This window comes from Apodemus sylvaticus, chromosome 5 (assembly GCF_947179515.1).
Source record: "Apodemus sylvaticus chromosome 5, mApoSyl1.1, whole genome shotgun sequence".
Classification (NCBI taxonomy): domain Eukaryota; kingdom Metazoa; phylum Chordata; class Mammalia; order Rodentia; family Muridae; genus Apodemus; species Apodemus sylvaticus.
In genome coordinates, this window is record NC_067476.1 from 75614772 (window position 1) to 75636915 (window position 22144).

A 22144-nucleotide genomic window follows, 5' to 3' on the forward strand; every position below is an offset into this window, starting at 1 on the left:
ATTCCAACTCAATTCTTCAGAGTTAAAAAGAGAAATTTACAAATTCATTTGGAATAACAAAACCCAGGATATCAAAAACTACTATCAACTATAAAAGAAGAACCTCTAGGGGAATCAGAATCCCTGACCTCAAGCTGTATTACAGAGCAAAGGTGATAAAAAACGGTATGGCATTGATACAGAGACAGGGAGAAAGATCGATGGAACAGAATTGAAGACCCAAAAATGAACCCACACACCTATGGCCACTTAATGTTTGACAAAGGAGCTAAAACCATCCAGTGGAAAAGATAGCATTTTCAACAAATGGTGCTGGTTCAGCATGAAGAAAAATGCAAATTTTCCAAAGCTGAAGTCCAAGTGGATCAAAGACCTCCACAAAAAACCAAATACACTGAAACTAATAGAAGAGAAAGTGGAGAAGAGCCTCAAACATTTGGGCACAGGGGAAAATTTCCTATACAGAACACCAATGGTTTATGCTCTAAGATCAACAATCAACAAATGGGACCTCATAAAATTGCAAAGCTTCTGTAAGGCAAAGGACACTGTCAATAGGACAAAACAGCAACCAACAGTGTGGCCCAGTGTTCTCTCCTCAGCAGCAAAACCCAAACCTGACCTGTTTTCCTATGTAAAGACAAAATCTAAGGTACAATCTGCTCAGCAAGACTAGCAAGAGCTGTAGGAATGTAACAAGTGTGTGAAGTTCACAAAGAGCTGCGGTCACAGGAGAGGACACATGTGAAGGCTTAGACAGCACTGTGCAATGCTAAACATGGGAGACTGGCGTTAATAACAACCTACTCTCATCTAAATGGAACTCGCTGTTAGCTGCTTTCTCGGAAGTCATTAAAGCATGAATCACAGTTAGAAAGAGGCATCGTAACAACTTAACTTTAAACCAACTATATATGTAACTCATTCATTACTCCTCTTTGGAGGGGCCTTGTCTTGAGAGTGGATCTTTGCTTCCTTACCCAGATGCCATCTCTAGCTTCAGCTTCAGTTCTTTTAAGGCACCAAAAACAAAAACAAGGAGAAATGGTATGGGAGGAGTGAGCAATAAGGGTAACCAGGAAGGGTTTCATTCATTTGAAATATAAACAAAAAAATGATTAATAAAAACAAATCCAAAAAAAAAAAAAAACCCCACAACATGGTATGATACAATTGAAACCAAATTTCAGTAGATTGTACTTAATCTTAGATGTGAAAACTGGAAAGCAATTTCTGAAAGAACTCATTTTTTTCAGAGCCAGCAACAGTTTTTAAAGAAATGGCCCTCCCTTTCACAATACCTCATCATTACAAAATATCAACCTAGCAGAAGTTCAGAGACATATGAGCATCATACATCACGTCAAGAAGTGATGCTAATTTATACAAGGAAAGGACAGCACTGACTTTCTCCCTGCTCAGTTAAGTCTGAGCAACAGCAGACTGGCGACATGTCAGAATTCAGGCCCAGAGCTGAGTACAGCTAACAGGAAAGACTGCTGGTTCCTGTCCCAGTGGCTCTCATCATTGGGAATTCAGGAACACTGAAATTCAAAAGATTCCAGGGTATTTTAAAAAAGTTTATTTTAGTAAACCACATTAAAACAGAAATTTTAACTCTTATTTGAACTAAATGTGCCGTTAAAAGGCATTGTAATCAAATCACAATAGTTGTAAAATAATTCCATGACATTTTTTCTAAGAGTTATAAAAATGTCTTAAAAAAAAAAAAAAAAAAAAAACAACCAAAAGTCATAATCTTAGCATTCAGGATGCAGGCACAGGAGGATCCCAATTTCAAAGCCAATATACTATGTGACAAGTTCAAGGGTGAACATCATGAAGCTGCCGCAAAAAAAAATAAATAAATAAATAAAAATAAACCCTTTATTTTTATATTACAAATTTAAGATGTGCCATTAGCAGTATAAAAGGTAGTTTCAGCATTTACTTAAAACCAAAGGAGTGTGCCACTGGACACTGCTTAAAACACGACTTAGAGTAGTTACTGTGGTGATCTAAGTTTAAAATGTAAGAACTTACTGATGTTGTTGGAAACCTGATTCAGTTTATCCTGGGACCTGCTGATCAGGACAATCTTCATTCCACGCTTTGCTAACTGAAAACAATGAGAGATCTGAATCACATCTCTGGAGTTTATTCTTAAACATAAATTAGATGAACTCCCATTTTAAGAAAGACCTTACTTTTAAGAAAGAATTACCAGGTGATAATTCATTCACGTGTGTGTGCATGTGTGCATGCATGAGTGTGTGTGTGTGTATGTGTGTGTGTTATGTGTGTGTGTGTAATCTAAAGTGTACAGTTTTCAAGAGATTGCACAGAACCTTAAGTGTCTAAGCAAGCATTTAAATCTCAAATCATTTTGAAAGGATGGTACCTTCCACTTTTTATTTTTGGCCTATCTACTTTTTACTTATTTTTTTATATTGTTATACATCTAAGACTTCTGTAAATCCAAGTTTAGGATTTAAAAAGTTGTCATAGGCTAGATATCCAGAATTATCAGTGGGTCAAAAAGGAAAACTACAGTCAAAACGTTAGGAGTTTCTATATCAGTCTTAAAATTTGCACTTGGGACTTGTGGTTAATCGTTACTGTTGACTGGAAAACATACTTCCGTGTGTATGTGTATGAGAATGACTCTAGAAAAGTTTAACTAAGGACTGAAGACCCAAACTAAACATGAGCTTCATCCATGTGGTCCTGGGATCACTGTTAAGAAGTTGAACACAAGTACAGCTATCTTAACTGCATATGAGATAATCGTCCACCTACAGGTCTTACAGCCATAACTTCTTTCCCACTGAACTGGAAGTCAAACTAAGCCTGACTTGGGTTGTTTCTGTCACAGTAGTAAGTAACATGGGCATTAAAATTAAATTTTGGAGAACCAAAATAAAGCACATTAACTATTAATGAATAATAAAGAATTTCTTGAAGAGAAACTTTTACATACATATATACACAATACTATATAATGTTGCAGAGTGAAACACATTCACAGCAATGTGTTGTCATAGACACAAATAAAAAGGCAGAGAAAAGCATTAATAGGCTAACACTTTGCACTGAAGGACCAGACAATTTACAAATGAGCAACACTCTGGATAATGTGAGGTGTACGTTATTCAGTAAACTAATTCCCAGTTATAAATCCTAAAGTCAGCTTTTATTAAGTAACAAGTAATATTGCAAATGAGGCTGTGGAAGATCATCTTTTATAAAAATAACAAGGCCTGGTAATTTGCTAAATTAATCTACTACAAAAGCACTAAAGAATCCATTAGCCTATATTGATACTTTAAGAAAAAAGAGAAACACATTAACAAAGGAGGAAGGACAGGAAAAGCTCTTATTTATAGAAAACACCAACCAAGCATGGTATTTCAGGACTATAATTCTAGAGGAAGGACTACCATGAGCTCAAGGTAAGCCTGAACTACATACATAATGTGTTAGATATAGTCCAGCTTAGGCTACAGAGGAAGAGAGAAATTAGAAAAAACACTGCTAAAACTACAGTAAGGTAATTCAGGCAAAATCTTCAATGGGTATAAAAACCATTAGACTAAAAATTAGCTAGAAAATGGGGTATATATAGTCCCAAAATATCATGTCACATACCCCTATTACTTTTACAATAAAGAATTTTGTTAAACAAGATCACAATAAATTATTTGCCTTACATCATCATCAGTAATGGAGCACACGGCGATTTTTGCCTCTTGATAGGATGAGGTCGGGAGGATTAATATCACTTTTATTACCATTTCTTTTTAAAATGTTTACCCTGAATCTAATCGTGAGACAAATTCAATTTTGACTGCAAAATGACTGATTGGCATTCTTAAAGTGCCACTTTTATAAGGAGCTGAAAGAATATATGTCACTAGTACAGTTTCTCCCTAGCACAATGACTGGGGCCAGCAGGATGGCCCAGTGGGTAAAGCTACTTTTGCTAAGGAGCCTGATGACTTGAGTTCGATCCCCAGGACCCACATGTTGTAATGAAAGAATTCTCCGTCTCCACAAGTTGTCCTCTGATTTTCATATGCATGTTGTGGTGTGCATGCATCAACAAACATACATACACAAATAAATCAATGTGGACTAAAGAGATGGTGCACTGCTCTGTTCTTGCAGAGGACCCAAATTTAGTTCCTAGCACCCAAGTCAGGCTGCTCACAACTCCCTATAACTCCAGTTCCAAGGGATTTGATGCCCTCTTCTGGTTTCATCTATAGCGTGTGTGTGTGTGTGTGTGTGTGTGTGTGTGTGTGTGTGCGCGCGCGCGCGCGCGCGCGCGCACACACACACACACACAAACACAACCTGAAAGTCTTTAAAAACATGTATGTACATAGGAGGCCAAGAAGTTTAAAGCCAGCCTAGTCCACATATAGTTCTAGGTCAGCCAGGACTACATAGTGAGACCCTGTCAAAAGTAAAAATAAAACAAAAGAAATGTAATAAAATTTTAATCAAAACTACTATTGAAACAGATTATTCTATTTTTTTCTTATTTTTAAAACAGATTCTGAAAATCACCTACCTCTTCTGCATATGATTTTCCAATTCCATCAGTGCCACCTGTAACAACTGAGACACAAGAGAAATAGTTTAGTTTAAGAAGTGGTCCATCTAGAGAACCCAACGACACCCAAGAACACCAGTACAACATTTACTATGAAAGAGCCATATCCAGGGCTGTTGTGTGCAGTTTAGTGATAGAACACAGACCTTCCCGTGCTAGTGGCCCTAGGCTCAACTCCCAGTAAACCTAGGATAAATAAATACAGAAATAAGCAACACCAGTATTCAAATTTAGAACTACCTAATACAACAATTTAAATCGAAAAGAATGAAATACCAAGTGTTATGATTTACCAAATGTTGGTGAGGATATAAAGAAACCCTCTCATTCTGTGATGGGTATAGCAGAAACCTCCTTTTCTTCACCAGGAACTCTAGACTATATCCAGACTTCTTTCTGCTGGGGTTTCTCTTCACTAATTGGCTGCCACAACATAGAGCATGTATGTGAGCACAAACCAATACTTACCTTCTTCCACTATCAGTTCTCAAAACTGGCTGCCTAGTAATTTCAAAGATGAGCAATGTATTTTATTGTAATAGTTTTCTTTGTGTGTGCTTTTACTGTAAAAGTTTTGTTTGTAAAGAAAACTCACTCATGGATTCTACAACAAATGTTTAAAATGATCTATACAAAATTGACCAGTATGTGAAAGTCTCCTCTTGTCTCTGGAGACCCCAAGAACCAGATTTCACCCAGCACTCTCTCCTTGACACACCAACACGCCACAAGGTGGGACAAGCACATGCTGGCTAGATATTTTCAACTCTCCCCTTTTCTTCTCTTTCAGACTCTTCTGCTTTTGTCGAGATCCCAGACTCTCATTCCTATCTTGTTCCTTTCAGAGCCTCGTCCAGGTTCCATCTGGAACTGCACTGCTCCAGAATACTTTAAGCAAAAGAAACCTTTTCCTGTCCTCTGATGCCTACAAGTACTCTGCAAAACTGAATGCCTCCAGCACTTTACCACCCTCAACTTTGCATTGTGCTGTCATATTTTCTTGTATGCCTTTATTGTGTAGAACACTGCAATACATTCCTTATAGTAACCAGAATTTAGGACAAAGCTGAGGGTGTAGCTCAGTGATAGTCTCTTTGACCAACACATGAGACCCTGTGTTCAAGGCCCAACACTATAAAAAGAAAAATGGGTTAAGACAAAGGTAGTATCTCTCACAGGTTGAAGGCATGGGCCTCAACAAGACTGCCCTCACTTCTGACAGACTCCAATTTCAAAGGTCTCTGCTAGCCTAATCAACTGGCTATAATTTGGAGTGGAGATTCCATTTCTACAACTACCTCAAGTTGGATAATCCAAAATTCATTAACTCAGACTACTCACTAATTCACTTTATTACATAGCATAAAAGTCAATACCAACTGAAAGTTAGACTGGGTTAAGTACAGTGGGAGAGGGTCCCACATGCAGAGCTTCCATCCCACCCCAGTGAACTCAATTAGAGTAAGGTCACAGCCTCCCAGAGCATGCATGGCTTTCCCAACTAGGACTTCCACTCAAGTTCAGGTTGTACTATAGAAACACAGGAGGGAACCCAATCTTTAACTCTCCTCCCCAAACTAGAGATCAGCAGGTTGGGCCATTACTACTAGACTCAGATCTTCAACCTCTAATGACAAATTCTTTCTGACATGAACAGTTCGTTAGCCCCAACTACCAAAGATTCACCTAAAATAACAAAAACTAAAGCTTTAGGAGTAGGCTCACACATGGCCTCTCCTCTATCCCCACCTCTCCCTCCCCATTTCTAACCCCTCTGGAAACAAAACCAGGCAAAGTCCTTGTTATACAATTATTATGGTTAAATATCCATATAGAACCAAACACTAGACTATAATTACATTTCACTTCCCACTCAACTTTCTATCTTTCCTGAATACAAATTTGTCCCTCGACTTTCTATGATCTTTAAAATCCTCTTAGACTCCCTAAAAGTCCCTCACTTTTGCTGTTGCTTGCTTCTTTACAACAGGGTCTCATGTAACCCCAACTGGCCTCCCCCAATATGGGAGGACCTTCTTTCTCATCCTTGAGTTTATATTTCCCTCATACTGATATTATAAATATATGCAGCTTTCCTGTTTTAGCAACATCTTGATATAATTCTCCACACAATCGACCCCATTTCAGCTCTTAGGCATGACCTTCCCAGAGCATCCTACCTCTCTCCTCATACTGCACTCTGTAAACTACTTATTCAACCTGTTATACCAGATGTTGGGATACCATCTTGAAATTTTCCTGCCTCCCTCCTGTGTTGAAGCTCAGGTTTTTAGATCAAGTTTTCCTGTCTCAGTATAACAGTAGACTTGACAGTAGCTTGCCAAGGGGGGGGGGGGGGAACGCACAAAGACACTTTGATAAACATTTAAAAAAAAATTTACTTTTAAAAAATACTTTTTTTTATTTTTCAGATAGCTTTATATGCACATTTTTAAAAAGTGAAGCTAGTACAAAGAGGTACCACTCTTCTTAGCCCCAGTTCTCCTGTTAACACCCTACACGACTATGCCACACTTGTCACAATCCATAAACCAACAAGGCATCTACACTCCATACTTTAGTCAAACTTCCTTACTTGTCAATGAATGTCTTTTATCTGTCTTAGCATACCATCCAGAATAAGATTACAGTTCCTTATCATGTTCCTTAGTTATGATAAAATTCAGTGGTCTTACTTATCTTTCATTAATTAAAAAAAAATGGTGTGCGTGCATGCGTGCATGTGTGTGTGTGTGTGTGTGTGTGTGTGTGTCTGTGACAAAGAAACTAGAAGTGGTGAGCAGCTTCTACAAAATTAGAGAAAGGTTTTTCTTTTTAATTCTTTTTACTATTTTTTTGTTTTGTTTTCTTTTTACTGTTAAATTTTTCAGTCATATGCAGGCATTGCTTTTCCAAAAAGCAAGGCTCTTTACTGATATGCATACAAAGTTAGCAAAACTGTCTTTCATCTCTCACACGGGATCTCCTAAAACAACTCCTAGTGCATTTGCATCTCTTTTTTTTTTTTCTTATTCCTCCTTTATTCACTCTCCTGGGCCAAAGTGATCACTCCATAGTACAAATCCAAATGTTACTCCCCTGCCTAAAACTTGTCAGTCATGTCTGTCCCCACAGTCAAACTGCTAAGCCAGTGACTCCAATAAAAGATGATTAGTAACGTTTTATGGATGAATGAATGAGTGAATGAATGAATGAAAGAACTCCTCCTACCCTCATTCTTTACTAAATCCTTGGCATGTTGTCCTTAACCTTACACCAGTCATGCTGGAATGTGTCCACTTTCTGCAAGGAAACTCTCTTCACAAACACGATCCTCTTTATTCTCAATCTATAGTACGCTATGGTTTGAATTTGTTCTTTGTAAAATTGAGGTGTTGAAATTCGATGACCACTGTGATAGTAGGCCAACATGGGGCCTTTAAGGAGTACTTAGCCACAAGGACAATACCATTTTGCATGGTATTATCACAGAAGCATTATCTTGGACTCTCTAGCATGCAGACCATGAGGACTTAAGTTTCTGCAGATGTTCTGGCAGCTCAAATGGACTGAGACATATTCATGGCAGAGAGCTGCTTCCATCCTAGAGGTTTTCACTTGAACATCTGCTTTCCTTGCCCCTTCCTTGACAACTTGACTATCAAGCTCTCACAATTCTCTATACTTCTCCTTATGACATTAATAACTTAGAGTTCCACAGGACCTGGTCTGTCTGGGTCTCCAGAATCTAACTGCTAGGGCAGTCACTGGTTTAAAAAAGAAAAACAAAAAGAGAATTTAGGCTGGAAAGGCAGCTCAATGTTAAGAGTACTTGTGATTCTTGCAGACAATCTGAATTTAGTCCCAGCACCAACATGATGATTTATAAACCATATATAATTCCAGTTCAAGGGAACCCAATGCCGTTTTCTGATCAGTGGACACCAGGCATATACATATATGCATATACATATATATATATACATATAAATGCAAGTAAAACCCTTACAGACATAATATGTATGTATGTATGTATGTGTATGTGTGTGTGTGTGTGTGTGTGTGTGTGTGTGTGTGTGTGTGTATGTGTATGTGTGTGTGTGTATGTATATATATATATATTTGGTTTTTTCGAGACAGGGTTTCTCTGTGTAGCCCTGGCTGTCCTGGAACTCACACTGTAGACCACGCTGGCCTCAAACTCAGAAATTCTCCTGCCTCTGCCTCCCAAGTGCTGGGATTAAAGGCATTCGCCACCACTGCCCGGCTAAAAATAAATATTTTTTAAAATTATCTTAACAAGATGATTCTTGAGGTTTTGCTGAAGAATAGATGGCTACATGAATGAATGAACAAGATTATGAATGGAAAGTTGGCTTCTTGGAACTAGACTTCACTGCTCCATTCACTCCTTATTTGGAAATAACATACTGCACCTCCTCAACATCATACAAGAATCAATCATCTAAAATGAGATATTTAAAAAATGTAATTCCAAGATGCTTAACTTGTTTATCATGGCCTTGTTAGATATATACTTGTTTATAATGACCTTGTTAGATCACAGGGGTCTACGGGTTTCCTTGAAAGGAGCTGGTCTTCAGTAACCCATTCCAAACATAATTAGATGAGGAAAAGTACCCATTTTAGATTAGTAAAGGACTCTAAGTTCACTATTCTTGTCCCTAGGGTTTGCTTCCTGGGTTAACAGTGGGTATCCTCAGATCCATTTGCTATGGAGTAAGGGGATACATCTGGACAACTTTCCAGGACATATACAAAAGAGCTCCCTCGTGAGGTGGGGCGGTACAAAGGATGGCCATGAGTGGACTGAGGTGAGAAAGGAAAGGAGATGGGGAAAGGGGACTTCTAAAAGGCTTATGTCTGCACGGACAAATATAACAGCAGAACCCACATTTGCAAGCGTCTGAGAAGATGAGAACTGACAACTATAAAGAATATCCCAACTTGGCATCCAGAAGTGTTTCGCTTGTTACAGATTACATAAAATACTGGCAACTGACCAGAGTTCTACTTCCAAATTTTATACAGTCAACAAAAAGTACTTTAGCTTGTATAGGTTAAAAATATTCTACTCTTTTTGTCCTCAACTTGCTAGGAACAGATATTTTTAGTAAGAGCCCAATCAACCTTATCAAAATCAAACATCAAAAATAGACTAGAGAAACATTGGAAGCAAGCGTGCTATTTTTAGCTCTCCCATCTTTTCCCTGCCTCTGCCCACTAAACTCTGACTGCAGAGCCTATGTATATGAGCTTAGTTATTTCCAAGCAGGTTCCTTTTGTGACTCCCCACTCCCCTGCAACACCTGAATGAAGAAAACACTCGATTGATTAAAGATTAATACTGCCACAAACCATGACAGCTGCCTTTCTGAGTGCTTGGGGTGGTGGGAGGGATAGAAAATGACAGAAGGCTTGCATCAGTATTCCTCCTGGGGATCTATTGCATGGGAGGAAAATTGCTATTTCAATTCCCTTTTGTTGCTAAAAATAGCAGTCTCCATTGATTCAAGCAAACAGTCTACAGGCTGAGCAGGGCTGAATTTAGAAAGCACTGAAGTCCCTCAGAGCAAATGCTAACGTAGTCTAACATATGCCAACTCATATTTAACCAAGAACAAAGAAGAGAAGCATGCAGGGTGCAGGGTACAAGTTCATAAAACACCAGTAACTTCCTGCATTTTTATTAAAAAGGGAATAGTGAAAGTGATATAAAATAAGAACAGGCAGTAGGAACCTTTTCTCCCTAGTCATAATTTAGTTAAAAATTTCTAGGAAAAACTAAATTTAGGACTAAACCTAGACATATAGACGTTTTCCATAACTCCAGTTTGGGGTCATATCCATTTTTTCTCTTCACTATAGAATGTGGATATCCACTTTACTACAGTCCTAAAGCAATATAATCTTCCATATCTCTCAAGCAGATCTTACAGGTTCCCACAAGCAGCCCTCTCCTACTTCACTCTTCACTACCCCTGTCTGCAAGATACTGGGCTATAGTGTGCCATTTAAAAACACTGACCAAACTCAAACAAGCAAACAGAAAATAACCAAGCACTTTGTATTACTGTGCCCATAGGTCTGGAACAGAGACAAGAACTGAAAAGTGGAATCCTTTTACAGAGGTGAATCCCAGGCCAACTTCAAGACAAGGTTGCTGCCTGATTTTGTCACTTTGCGTGGTTAACTGAAGGCCTTTCCAAACAATGATTCATTTCATTAATGGCAAGTCCTCTTTAAAAATGCAAACACTATGTAAGAATTAAAAGGCTATCAATTCTCATTAAGCCATGTGATTTCATAAAGCCAAATTGTTCATAGCTTTCCTTACCCAAAACATGAGAACAGAGCAGTGGAGGCTGCAGAGAGCAGGGGTCTAAATAGTTATCACCTTTGAGTCACAGGACTATTAAGACACCATATGCAAAAGGCTTAGGCTTCTGTTATTTTAATACATACATACCCAGTAAAATAAATCACTAAGCTCATGGGTTCAAACCCCAAACCTTGCCCATTTCTACTGTTTGTTTCTTGATTTGTAAAGTTATCACTGTCTATCTCACAGAATCCTGCTAAAAATTCAACAACTGTTGAGTAACGACCATACTAGACTGGGAAAATATTAAACAGGGCAATGTATATCATGTGTTTGCCCAAGTACCCAGACATAGTAAATTCTTAATAACTGTTAGCAATGAAATGAAGAATATTAAGAGAGAAAAAAGGAAAATTACTATTAATACTCCTTTTCTCATGGAAACTGCAGTTAATCTTGCTTCATGGTCTTATACGTTAGAAGTAAACCAGTCAATGCATCAGTCACTGTAAAGTAGTGTAAACTACTCCATACTGTGAAGTCTGTACTTGGACTGTTCACGGCTAGAATAGGACTTTTATGTAAGCTGGAGTTTCCTGAGTGTCTAACATGTGTCAAACAGTAGCAAACACTTTACAAATACCATCTTAACAAGTTGTTTCAGCAGCCCACAGGGTTTAATTGTGAACTGCCCAGACAACCCCATGAAAAGTACAAAAAGAAAAAAAAGGGGGGGGGGGAGAGGGGTTGGAATAGTATCTCATTTTATAGATGAACAACTTGCCAAAAGCCACACTGTGCGAAATCTAATCACTAGAACATGAATCTCCTATACTAGGAAATTTGTCTTATGAACCTGCACAGATGGATTTAGCAACATACTACATGAATGCTCCAATGTCTTTCTCATTAATCTCATGATGCTAAATCTCACTTTATTTTTCTCTATTCCTTACACCAGCTCCCCTCTGGCCAAAGTGCTTCCTGCTTCCTAAATGGAACACAACAGGGAGTCAGCTCCATGTGTGCCTGTTATTCCTTGAACTGACAGAAACATTCTTTATTCTCCATCCACACCAACCACTTTTAATAACTTGAACTTCTAAGCTTTATGGACCACAACAATCATCACATGTGGCTTCTAGGAGTCCAATCCTAGAATGTGTTCTCATTCAAAGTAGACACACGTTCTCTAACTTGCTAGTCTGGTTCTTAACACTAATTATTAATTGCATCATAAAATATGCTGGAACTGGGACCACACCTCATTTGATAAAATGGTGGTCAAAAGGACCTAAGTTTTCACCCCAGCTGGGTGTGCTATTGCTTAGTGCTGCAAAGCAAAGACAGGAAGATCCCCAGAACCAGAGTCTCCACTGAATCTTTCTTTAAGGATTAAATACTGCCACTCACATAGTTACTTTGTGGACCAAAGTCAGGAGGTCATACTTTCTTGCAAGAAAGGTTCTGGAAATGTATTCCAGACTGAAATACCATCTAACCACCTGCCTCTTTATTGTCCTTAAAGACAAATAATTCTGGTCTATGTTACTTCTCTAACCTAAGTCCATTTGTCTATAAAAATAAAACAGTGGTAGTGTCGGGTAACAAGTAAAATATCAGCAGAATTAGAGGATCATGAACTGTAGTTCTCCCTCATAGTCAACAACTTGCCAAACTCAGGCCTAGAGTGTCAGGACTCTTAATTAATGACCAAAAGAATCAGATGGGACCTGAGTTCTTTCTCTGGCCTGTGAGGAGATGTGACATGTTCAACTGCTAGGAAGGTCATTAATTGGCAACTATCTAAACCTTACAACATTACTGCCTGGCATAAGGCTTTCTGATAAAGAACAAAGGAATACCACTGCCCCTTCCATGGACCTGTCAATCACAGAACAGGAAAAAAAAAAGGATCTCAAGAAAGCTGTCCAGGGAGCTAGAGACAGCATAGCAGTAAACAACACTTGCTGCTCTTTTCCAGGACCTGAGTTCCATTCCCAATATCCACATCAGACAGCTCATAACCACCTGTAACTCCAGTTCAAGGGGAAATGCTCTCTTCTGGAGTCAACTGTTTGTTGTACATAGCTTTAGAAATAGTATAGACTACCTAAAATGTATAATATTATAATGGTCTCTGTGACTACTGCCTATGCTCACCTTCTGTGTTCTGTTCTGCATGAGTTCTATAGTGACTGTCTATCTCAATCTGAGTGTCCTGCCCTCCTAAGAGTCCTGTAGTCACTGTCCACTCTCATCTTGAGCATTCTGATCTGCAGTGGTCCATGAGGCCACAATCCACTCTCACCCTGTTCTGCTCTACAGTCCTATGGTCACTGCCACAGGACAATGTGTTTTTTTAAATCATCTTTATACATTTAGAACTGCATACTATATATTAATATCAATATTTATTACAATATTTGTTATAAAGAAACATGAAAATTTTAATTTATCAAATTTTATCAAGAATTGTAGATTTGTGACTCTTGACTGCTTAACAACTGATTAAAAGTCATTTGAGATGGTAACTCCATTCTTTTTTATAACTTTTCTGTGTTAGTCTTCTGCCACCTAGCCCACACCCTAAAACCATGCTGTGTGGCCATGGTCTAACTTAAATAGGTTCTCCTGTACAAAGCTTTCTACAAGCACACCTTCTAACACCACAATAATTTTTAGGTTTTTTTTAATCTCTCTAACTAGATCATAAACTTCATGAAAGAGGTAAAGTTATGCTTTTACTGACAGATGAATCCCCTGTGCTCTGAATAGTAACTGCAAAGCAAATTATCAATGAATATTGAATAAACAATGTTCAACCGGGCCTACCCTGGCTTCTTTGATGATGAATAAATTCTTATCTGTTTAAGCCACCAGTCAGTTGTCCCAACTTAAAACTGGAAAATTCCTGACTGCTGAAGAATTACAGAAGACTCAGAACACCCAGCCCCGAAATGTGATATGCTCATTGTCTTAGTCAGGGTTTCTATTCCTACACAAACATCATGACCAAGAAGCAAGTTAGAGAGGAAAGGGTTTATTCACACTACTGTTCATCACTAAAGGAAGTTAGGACTGGAACTCAAGCATGTCAGGAAGTAGGAGCTGATACAGAGGTCATGGAAGGATGTTTCTTACTAGCTTGCTTCCCCTGGCTTGCTCAGCCTTCTCTCTTATAGAACCAAGAATACCAGCCCAGAGATGGTATAACCTACAAGGGGGCCCTGCCCCCTTGATCACTAATTGAGAAAATGTCCCACAGCTAGATCTCATGGAGGTACTTCCCCAACTGAAGCTTTCTCTGTGATAACTCCAGCCTGTGTCAAGTTAGCACATAAAACCAGCCAGTACACTCATGGTGTTCCAGGTACTAAATGTGGTCATGGCCAGGTGGAGGCAGGGGTGGTATTGCTTTCTGTTTGTGTAGAGGTGTATGGATTTGGTTTTGAGTCAGAGTCTCAGTATGTAGCTCAGGCTGATATTGAACTCTCAATCCTCCCACCACTGGGATTGCAGCTATGCAACCTGAGTAACATTAGGTATTTCCTGCACATTGCTAAATAAGCAACACCTTTTTTTTTTTTTACAATAACTTCTAAATTATCTACCAGTTTTATAGATGAAGTTTTATAGGTGGGTCTCAGAAAATCTAACAAAATAAAAATAAATTTGCCCAAGGTAACAAAGATAGAGGATCAGTGGCCAAGTAAAAACTTTAAAGCCCACAGTCTGGCTTAGAATGCTATATTATCACCAATGTAAAATATCACATTTAAGTCCTGTTTCCCAAGCTACTGTATCCAAAGCAAGTAAACTAATGTACACAGCCCTTAGTTACTACTCAGTAGATATATGTTAAACAGGCAAGTGAACCCCAATCCTAAATTGGAAATCTGAACTTTTATAAAAATGACATAGTGAGCTGAATATGGTTGCTTGCACCTATAAACCCAGCAGATGGGAGATTGAGAAAGCAGAACTGCTCTACTCAGTGTGAAGTCAGCTTGGCCTACATAATAAGCACCCTTCCAATGTGGACTACACAGTGAGAGCACATCTCAAATAATAATGATGATGATGATGATAATAATTAACAGCTATATTTAAGAGGATGTAACCATTGTCTTCTCATGATTGCACAGATTGCCTTAGGTTATTTACTATATCACTCAAGTATCTAGAATTGAAATTCAATTCTCTAGAGTCTGAATGCTTTGTGTCTTTTAAAATTTGCATGCATGTTAAAATGTCCATTCTTGTGGTCAGAGTATTCAGAGGTAGCCCTTTGGAAGGGGATGAAGACATCAAGACAAAGCTCTTATGAATGAGTGAATGAATGAATGAATGAATGAATGAATGGAAGAGACAAAGGAGCTCACTCATCTGCTTCTTCTTTCATGTGAGGACACTGAGATATCCTCTGTGAGTCAAAATGCAGGCCAGGAAGGCACACCTAGGAACCAGGACCCAGGCTCTAGGACCTCTACAGATACCATGACTTTATCATGACCCCACAGCCTTTAGAATGGTGGGAAGTAAATTTGTATGTCTAAGCCAGTCAGTTTGTAGTAGACTTTTGTTAACTCTAACCCAAACAAGATAAAGATAGATTTGTGCTCAGCCTAAGGGCAGCAGATACTGCCTAGAACAGTGCCTACCCAGCTTGTACAAAGAGGATGTACAAAGCTCTTGATCTGACCCTAAGCACCATTAAAAGGCAAACTGAGCTAATTTCAAGGCCAAGTGTGAGAGGAAGAAAAATAATGAACATATACATATATACATAAAGCCACACATTTGGAGAAAGTAGTCAAAAACCGCACGTAGGCAGAGAGCCCCTTCTGCACACAGCTCTCTTCCTGACTTCCATAATGATCTGCGACAGCTTCCCATACTAAACAATAAGCAGAGATGAGTAAACAGCCGAGCGAGATGAATGAACTGGGTGATGCTGAAAATCTCTCAATTGAAGTATCTAATAATGAATTGAAATAAAAACCTCTTCTCCTCCAAACAGCTGTATGAACAAATCAAAGAGAAAAGAGGAGTTGGGGTGAGATGAAGAGCACAATCTGGTCTGGATGGCACATTTATAAAACTGATGGCCTGTCAGAGATACTGATGAATATTTCTGCAGGATAAAAATGGCAACTCAGGTCTAAAAATAGACCAGCGTGCTGCAGACCTGTCTGGTTCAGCTACACCACTAGAATACAAACGCCTGGCTCACCAGGACATTTTAACTCACAGCTTCACAAAAAAGAAGAAAAAAATCAATCATTTTGCTAGCAAAAGTGTATATGTTTTTAAATCAGTTACATTTTCTATATAGTATATACTAAATTTAAGCTTAAATGCTTTTCATTTTCTAAAACTATGTAAAATAAATGGTAAAAGCAATTATAAACTCTTAACACACCTTTTATAAAAGATTATTTTCTCCCAGTCCCATTATAATAAAATAGACTAGTATTATCACCATCTCATGATAATTTCCTTTTAAAATAAGAACTTAAAGATAAATGTAAATTATTTCTAAGCCAGATGATTGGGGTTGTTAATCTAGGCAGAATGTTATCTCCATTCAAATAACTTTGAAGAGGAGGCAAAAAAAAAAAAAAAAAACACCCAACAACAAACAAACAAAAAAAAAAACCACCAAACCTCTCATTTGTACCAAATTTACAATAAACAGTTAATGGCTAAAATACAAATATAACTAAGACTTCACAAGCAAAATATTCATTCATAAAATTCATTCAACCGGTCTTACAGTTATGATTCTCATCTTAGTCAAATGGTGGGTTGAACTTTGCCTATGCTGGTCTCAAACTGTTTTAAGTCATTTTTTTCTGCTTCAATCTCCCAGGTACTTGGAACCACAGGCACACATGTGCATGCAACCATTTTTAATAACAAAACTGAATTAACTCTCCATAACAACAAAATACAAATACTGATTGTACTTGACACTTTATAATCATATCAACTGAAATAGATAGAAAGCAAGTCACCATGCCAGGCCTAGCCAATAGAATAAAAAGCCCTTCCTAATTCCTAATGGTCTTCAACAGTAAACAGCTGCACATTAAATATAAACATATCCTCCAAAATATAGCCATGTGCTTCCTCCACTTACATACTTTGCTAAGGTAAGAAAACATATTAAGGGTTATAAAATAAACAACTTCTTCGTGAGTTTTTACTGTTGATCTTATTTGTGTAAAAGTTTGCAAAGTAAATAATGATCAAGATAATGTTCTTGCTTCCCACTTCAAGGTGCCAAAAGATGCCATAGGACATCTACACTAGTCAACAGTCCCAAAGCTGTCCTTGACTCCTGTTCCCATATGTCATATCCAATCCATCCGCCATAAGACCTGTCTAGATCCTTTCACCTTCCCACCATGTACAACAATGTCTCATCCTCACAGCATCCAAGTCAAAGCACCACTATTCATATTCCCTTATATGACTGCAAGGCTCCTATATGTCCACCCTGCTTCCACCTTCAGACGGTAAAGTCTATTCACAACAGAGCAGCAAAAAATAAATAAAATCACCACATCACCGTGTCTCCTGAGATCTTTTAAATGACTTCCAATCCGCAGAATGAATCCAAAGACTGTGTACCTCTTGCAAGCTCCTTCACAACTCTGCCTATGGCCACCTTTAGCTTCTGCCATCACTCTCCACTTGTTTACACCTTGGGCCCAGATACACTAAGCCCAGTCCCTCTTTTCACTGTCCTACTTTCTGAAATGCTGTGATCTGATTGTGTCCAATGAATGGCTCTTCCTCCCCTCTAAGGATTCTACCCAATAACTCTTCAGGACAGTCACAGTTTTTAAAACCTCAACTCTACCATCACATACCAGTAACTCCCTGTCCAGATCTTTGCTTTGTTCCATCTCTAATTCTATCACTTGTTCATCTAGTTGACCGCTGTCCATCTCCCTGCCTTGTCTTACCTAACACAGCTAATGTGTTCAATCTAATCCCTTAAAGCAGCAAATAGTGGAAACTAAGATACCACAGGGATCAGCATGGTACTACGAGTATACAAAGCAGGCAATTTCTAGTTAGATAGTAAAGAACGCCCAAACAAAAGATTAGCATTTTTCTAAAGAGGAAAGACACACAACCTCCTGGATGAAATCTTCCAACTGATTAGTTGAAAAGGCACTGGTAATTGTATTTGTATAGGTAAAGCCCTATACAAGGCAAACAAACCATATCTATGAGGCTGAGAGATGAGAGGCACCTCATCTATCATCTCACTTATTAACTTCTCACCTATAGTAAACCCCCAAAGTTTATACTTATTGGTGCAACAGATTACTCTAAAAATAACCATAACAATTTCTCCCCCTCCACATGCCCTCCTAGAACTGTAAAGTTGCCATTTCTCCCATCAAAAGACAAAATCAATTCTACCTAGATGTGTAACTAGCTTTGATCAATGTTTCGGTTCCTCTAGTCTGGTCCAGGCTTTAAGAGGCCACATAAAAAATTCTCATTCAAAGCAACTGAATAAAGTTGGACATGGTGGCTCAGGACTGTAAACTCAGCAAGCAGGAGGCTGGGGCAGAAGTATTACCATGAACTCTGGCAAACCTGGCTTCACATAAGATGTTATCAAACCAACTGAATGAGAAGCCTTTTGGAGGGAAGTCAGAATTTCAAACATAAATAAGGCCTTCTTAGGTCACCTGGCAATCAGAAGTAGTTCCCTCAAAAGTAGGGTCCTTCCCTGCCTCAGCAAAGCCATCTAGGCTGATTCTATATGGTACAGGGGTGAGGCATCTTTGTGAGCCCTGCCCAATTTTTTGACCCACCGCATTGCAATGAAATGGTTGTTACTTTAAGCAATCACATTCTGAGTGTGTAGGCTGTTTTTCAGTAGCAGTAACTGAGACAGAAAATGATATCTAAATAAGAGAGGTACCAAAACCACCATTTATTCAAGCATAGTAGCACATCCTTATAACCTCAGCACTTAAGATATGGAATCAGGAGGATCCTGAGTTCAAAGCTAGCTTCACCTATATACCTAATTTCAAGGCCACCCTAGTCTACATGAGACCCTACCTAAAAAACAAAACAAAAAAATCCCAATCTCTTGAAACATGAAATATCAAACTTCAAGACTAAGAGAGACTGGAAAAATGGTAAACACATTGTTAGCAAAATCATAAAAAAACTGCTAAAACAGAAAGCATAGGTCATATAGCACATAGCAATAGGAGTCAGGTGAGACTACTCCAAGATGGAACACCTACCTACCAGGAATGTTTATTCCATGTAGAACACTGAAAGTGGCAATTGGCTTATCTCTACATAAAAACAGGAAGAGAGAAATCAATGAAAAAGATAGCCTTAATTTCTAAGCAAAATTAAGAGGAAGTGCAGGTGCTGCGGATAATCTCTTCAACTAGCAAAGATTCTCAACAGGAAAAGCATCCCCAGTAAAACTCAAAAGAGAGTTTGTCCATTACAGTTTCTTGTTGAGAACCTGAAAGGACTTAAGGTGCTGCCTAGAACTTACCCATCGTACATAACTGACTTCTAAGAATCTCTAGGACCGTCTACAATAGACTAACAAATCCAAAAAGTCGTCTGTCTTGGAAGGGAATTATGGATGTGAGTTTGGGGAGATATAATCAACTCCTAATAAAATTCACAGAAAGTTCTCAAACCCTTTAGGAAAAGTGTGTCACTCAAAGTACTACCAACTTGCAGTGGGACAGAAGAAGCATTTCAAATGATTACAAACCGAACAACAAAAACTTCAGGGTATCAAAACGTATTGCTTCCTATAAGCAAAAACATGGAAATGCACCCATTTCTCATGAAAAAGAAAAGCATTAGCAGAGCAGGAAGCTCACATGAAGAGTTAACAGTGTCTGAAAACAACACTAAGCTAAGAAACACTCCTATGAGAAAAATGGCACTGATGGAGGGACATTCTTGGTAAACAGAGTGGAAGAATCACTGGCACATGCCCTGTGAGTTTCGAACTTGCTGTGGACCGATGATAGCTGTGTGCTTTCCGTTCTTGAGTCGGACTGTCCACTACTTTCTTGTTCCTGCCTCACCACTGTATGGAGGATGTGGGTTAAATTGTCTTTAGTTCCAACTACTACATAAGAAGCTGTATCATCTGCACCTGGATTTCAGTTAGATGATTAGGATACTAGACTCCACGAGGACCTCATAATGTACTAAGACTTCTAAGGGAGTGAAGTATGCACATGGGAAAAGTGTGAGCAGACTGTAGCAAACCATTTCCAAAGATGGCTCTAACAGTAAGACTCATCTTTTCCCACTTTACTATGAGAATCTATCATTGTCCCATCAGTCCTATCAAAAGGTGGTATCTTTCTATTCACTTAAACCTGGGTTGATTCTGTCTCCATCCTTCAGAATGTAGTAGAACTGGCTTCTGCCCTGTGCCTGCATCAATGAATGGCAGTGAATGCAGAGACCCATGGCTGCCCCAAATGCTGAAAACAAGTGCTGTTTGAGGGTTCAGCTCTAAACAAGGCATTTGTACTACAGCAATCCCTCTGAAGTTCAGAGAGCACCATGGAAGAGGAGGCAGAAAGTATTTAAGAACCAGAGGCTACAGTTGAATGGCTCTACATCCAGCACAGCCAGTGCAATCAACAACTCTAAACAACTATGGTTACCTGTGCTGAGCTGGCCAAACTGGCCCTATTACCTATTAGTCATAGCTGGAGAAGAATTTACAGGACCTGACCCTTACTGCTGAGATTTGGGATATTGGCAGATTTGGTTCTTGAAAGAGGGGCAGTCTTGTCTTCACATGTGTCCCAACTGCTAAGCTCACCAGGCTCCAACAAGAGAGACTCATGCAGCAGACACTGATTAAACTTAGTGGATAACAAAACATAATGAATAGAAATGAATGTAGAGAGATTTATAGAAGCAGGTAGATGGGTAGTAAAGAGACAGAAGAGGATGGTGGGTGAGATAGTCAGGTATGCATTAAATACATGTGAAACCGTCAAAGAACAACTGTAGCTAACTATAAAAGGATGTGGTAGAACTGGCATGCTACAGTGTCCAAAACCAAAACCTTAAGATACTTTACAATGTTTGTTTTCACTCTTTCCAAAGAGTCTCAAAACCACATAAGGATGCTAGCTGGTCTAGTAAATGAGCAGAGACTTGAAAGTTCCAGGTTCACTAGTCACAACACCTGCACATGGGGCTGATGCAAAATGAGTCTGCTAGCCTAAGAGGGGCTATCCATCCTAGCCAAGAGACCAGGGGAAAAGTGTCTACTCCTGAGCTGCAGACTCATGATCTATAAAGAAAGACTACAGGGGATTGCTTCTAAACACTATTTGGGAATCATTTATTATGCAGCAATAAGAAGCTGAGACACTAAGCAAGACCAATCTAAAGAACAGAAATGTCTGAATTCTTGACCCTCGCAGTGGCTTTTAGAATAATAATCTAGGATCCATCCTTTCATTCACCTTCACCAACTATATACTGAGTTCCAGGTACTAAGCACTCATTAGGTCCCGAGAAAACAAGAGTAAAAACAAGGGTAGAGCTTCTGGAGTTTCCATTTTCATGAAGGAAATAAGGGTAGACCACTATTGATCTGCTTTAGTGAATAAGATGCTTTTCCAGTTTCCCAATATTCTAAGAGTTAGTGTTTTTCAAGCAACTAAATCTGGTTTAAATTTTCTCCTTGAAATTGTCACTTGATGCTTCATCACTGTGCCAGGAGCTATTTTTAGCTCAGCTTTTTCTTCAGACTGAGCAAAAAGAAAAACAAGGTCAGGATGATATAAGACCACTGATAAATTTGGTGCACCTGAATCTTCAGACCTCGTCTATGCCCTAACTAGTGCCTCTGCTTACCTGAAACACAAACACTTTCTTCTTTTCCCATACCTTCCCTTAAGAAATGTACTGTGCTTATCCTACCTTCTCTACCTGAGAACTCCTGACCACCTTAGGTCTTACTGCCACACCAGGTCTCCCTGCTCGCCTGCATCTACAAGACAGTACATTGTGAGTACACTGTATTCTAGTTTTGTGTTCCATTGTTTAAGTGCCCCCACTAGATTATTAGTCCAGGGAAGGAACTATTCTTCCAACACAACATAAAATTCTACATACAATTTTAAGTGATC

At 38.8% G+C, this 22144-nt stretch overlaps 1 protein-coding gene across 1 annotated transcript in view; it reads right to left on the reverse strand.

Annotated features, from left to right (window-relative positions):
- The window catches only part of Hsd17b12 (hydroxysteroid 17-beta dehydrogenase 12), a 135456-nt gene that overhangs the window by 84372 nt on the left and 28940 nt on the right, over window positions 1-22144 (reverse strand). The window contains exons 2-3 of the mRNA XM_052183061.1: window positions 4577-4623; window positions 2044-2119 (exon numbers count right to left, since the gene is read on the reverse strand). Of these exons, the coding sequence (XP_052039021.1) occupies window positions 2044-2119; window positions 4577-4623 (123 nt within the window). The remainder of the gene's footprint in view (window positions 1-2043; window positions 2120-4576; window positions 4624-22144) is intronic.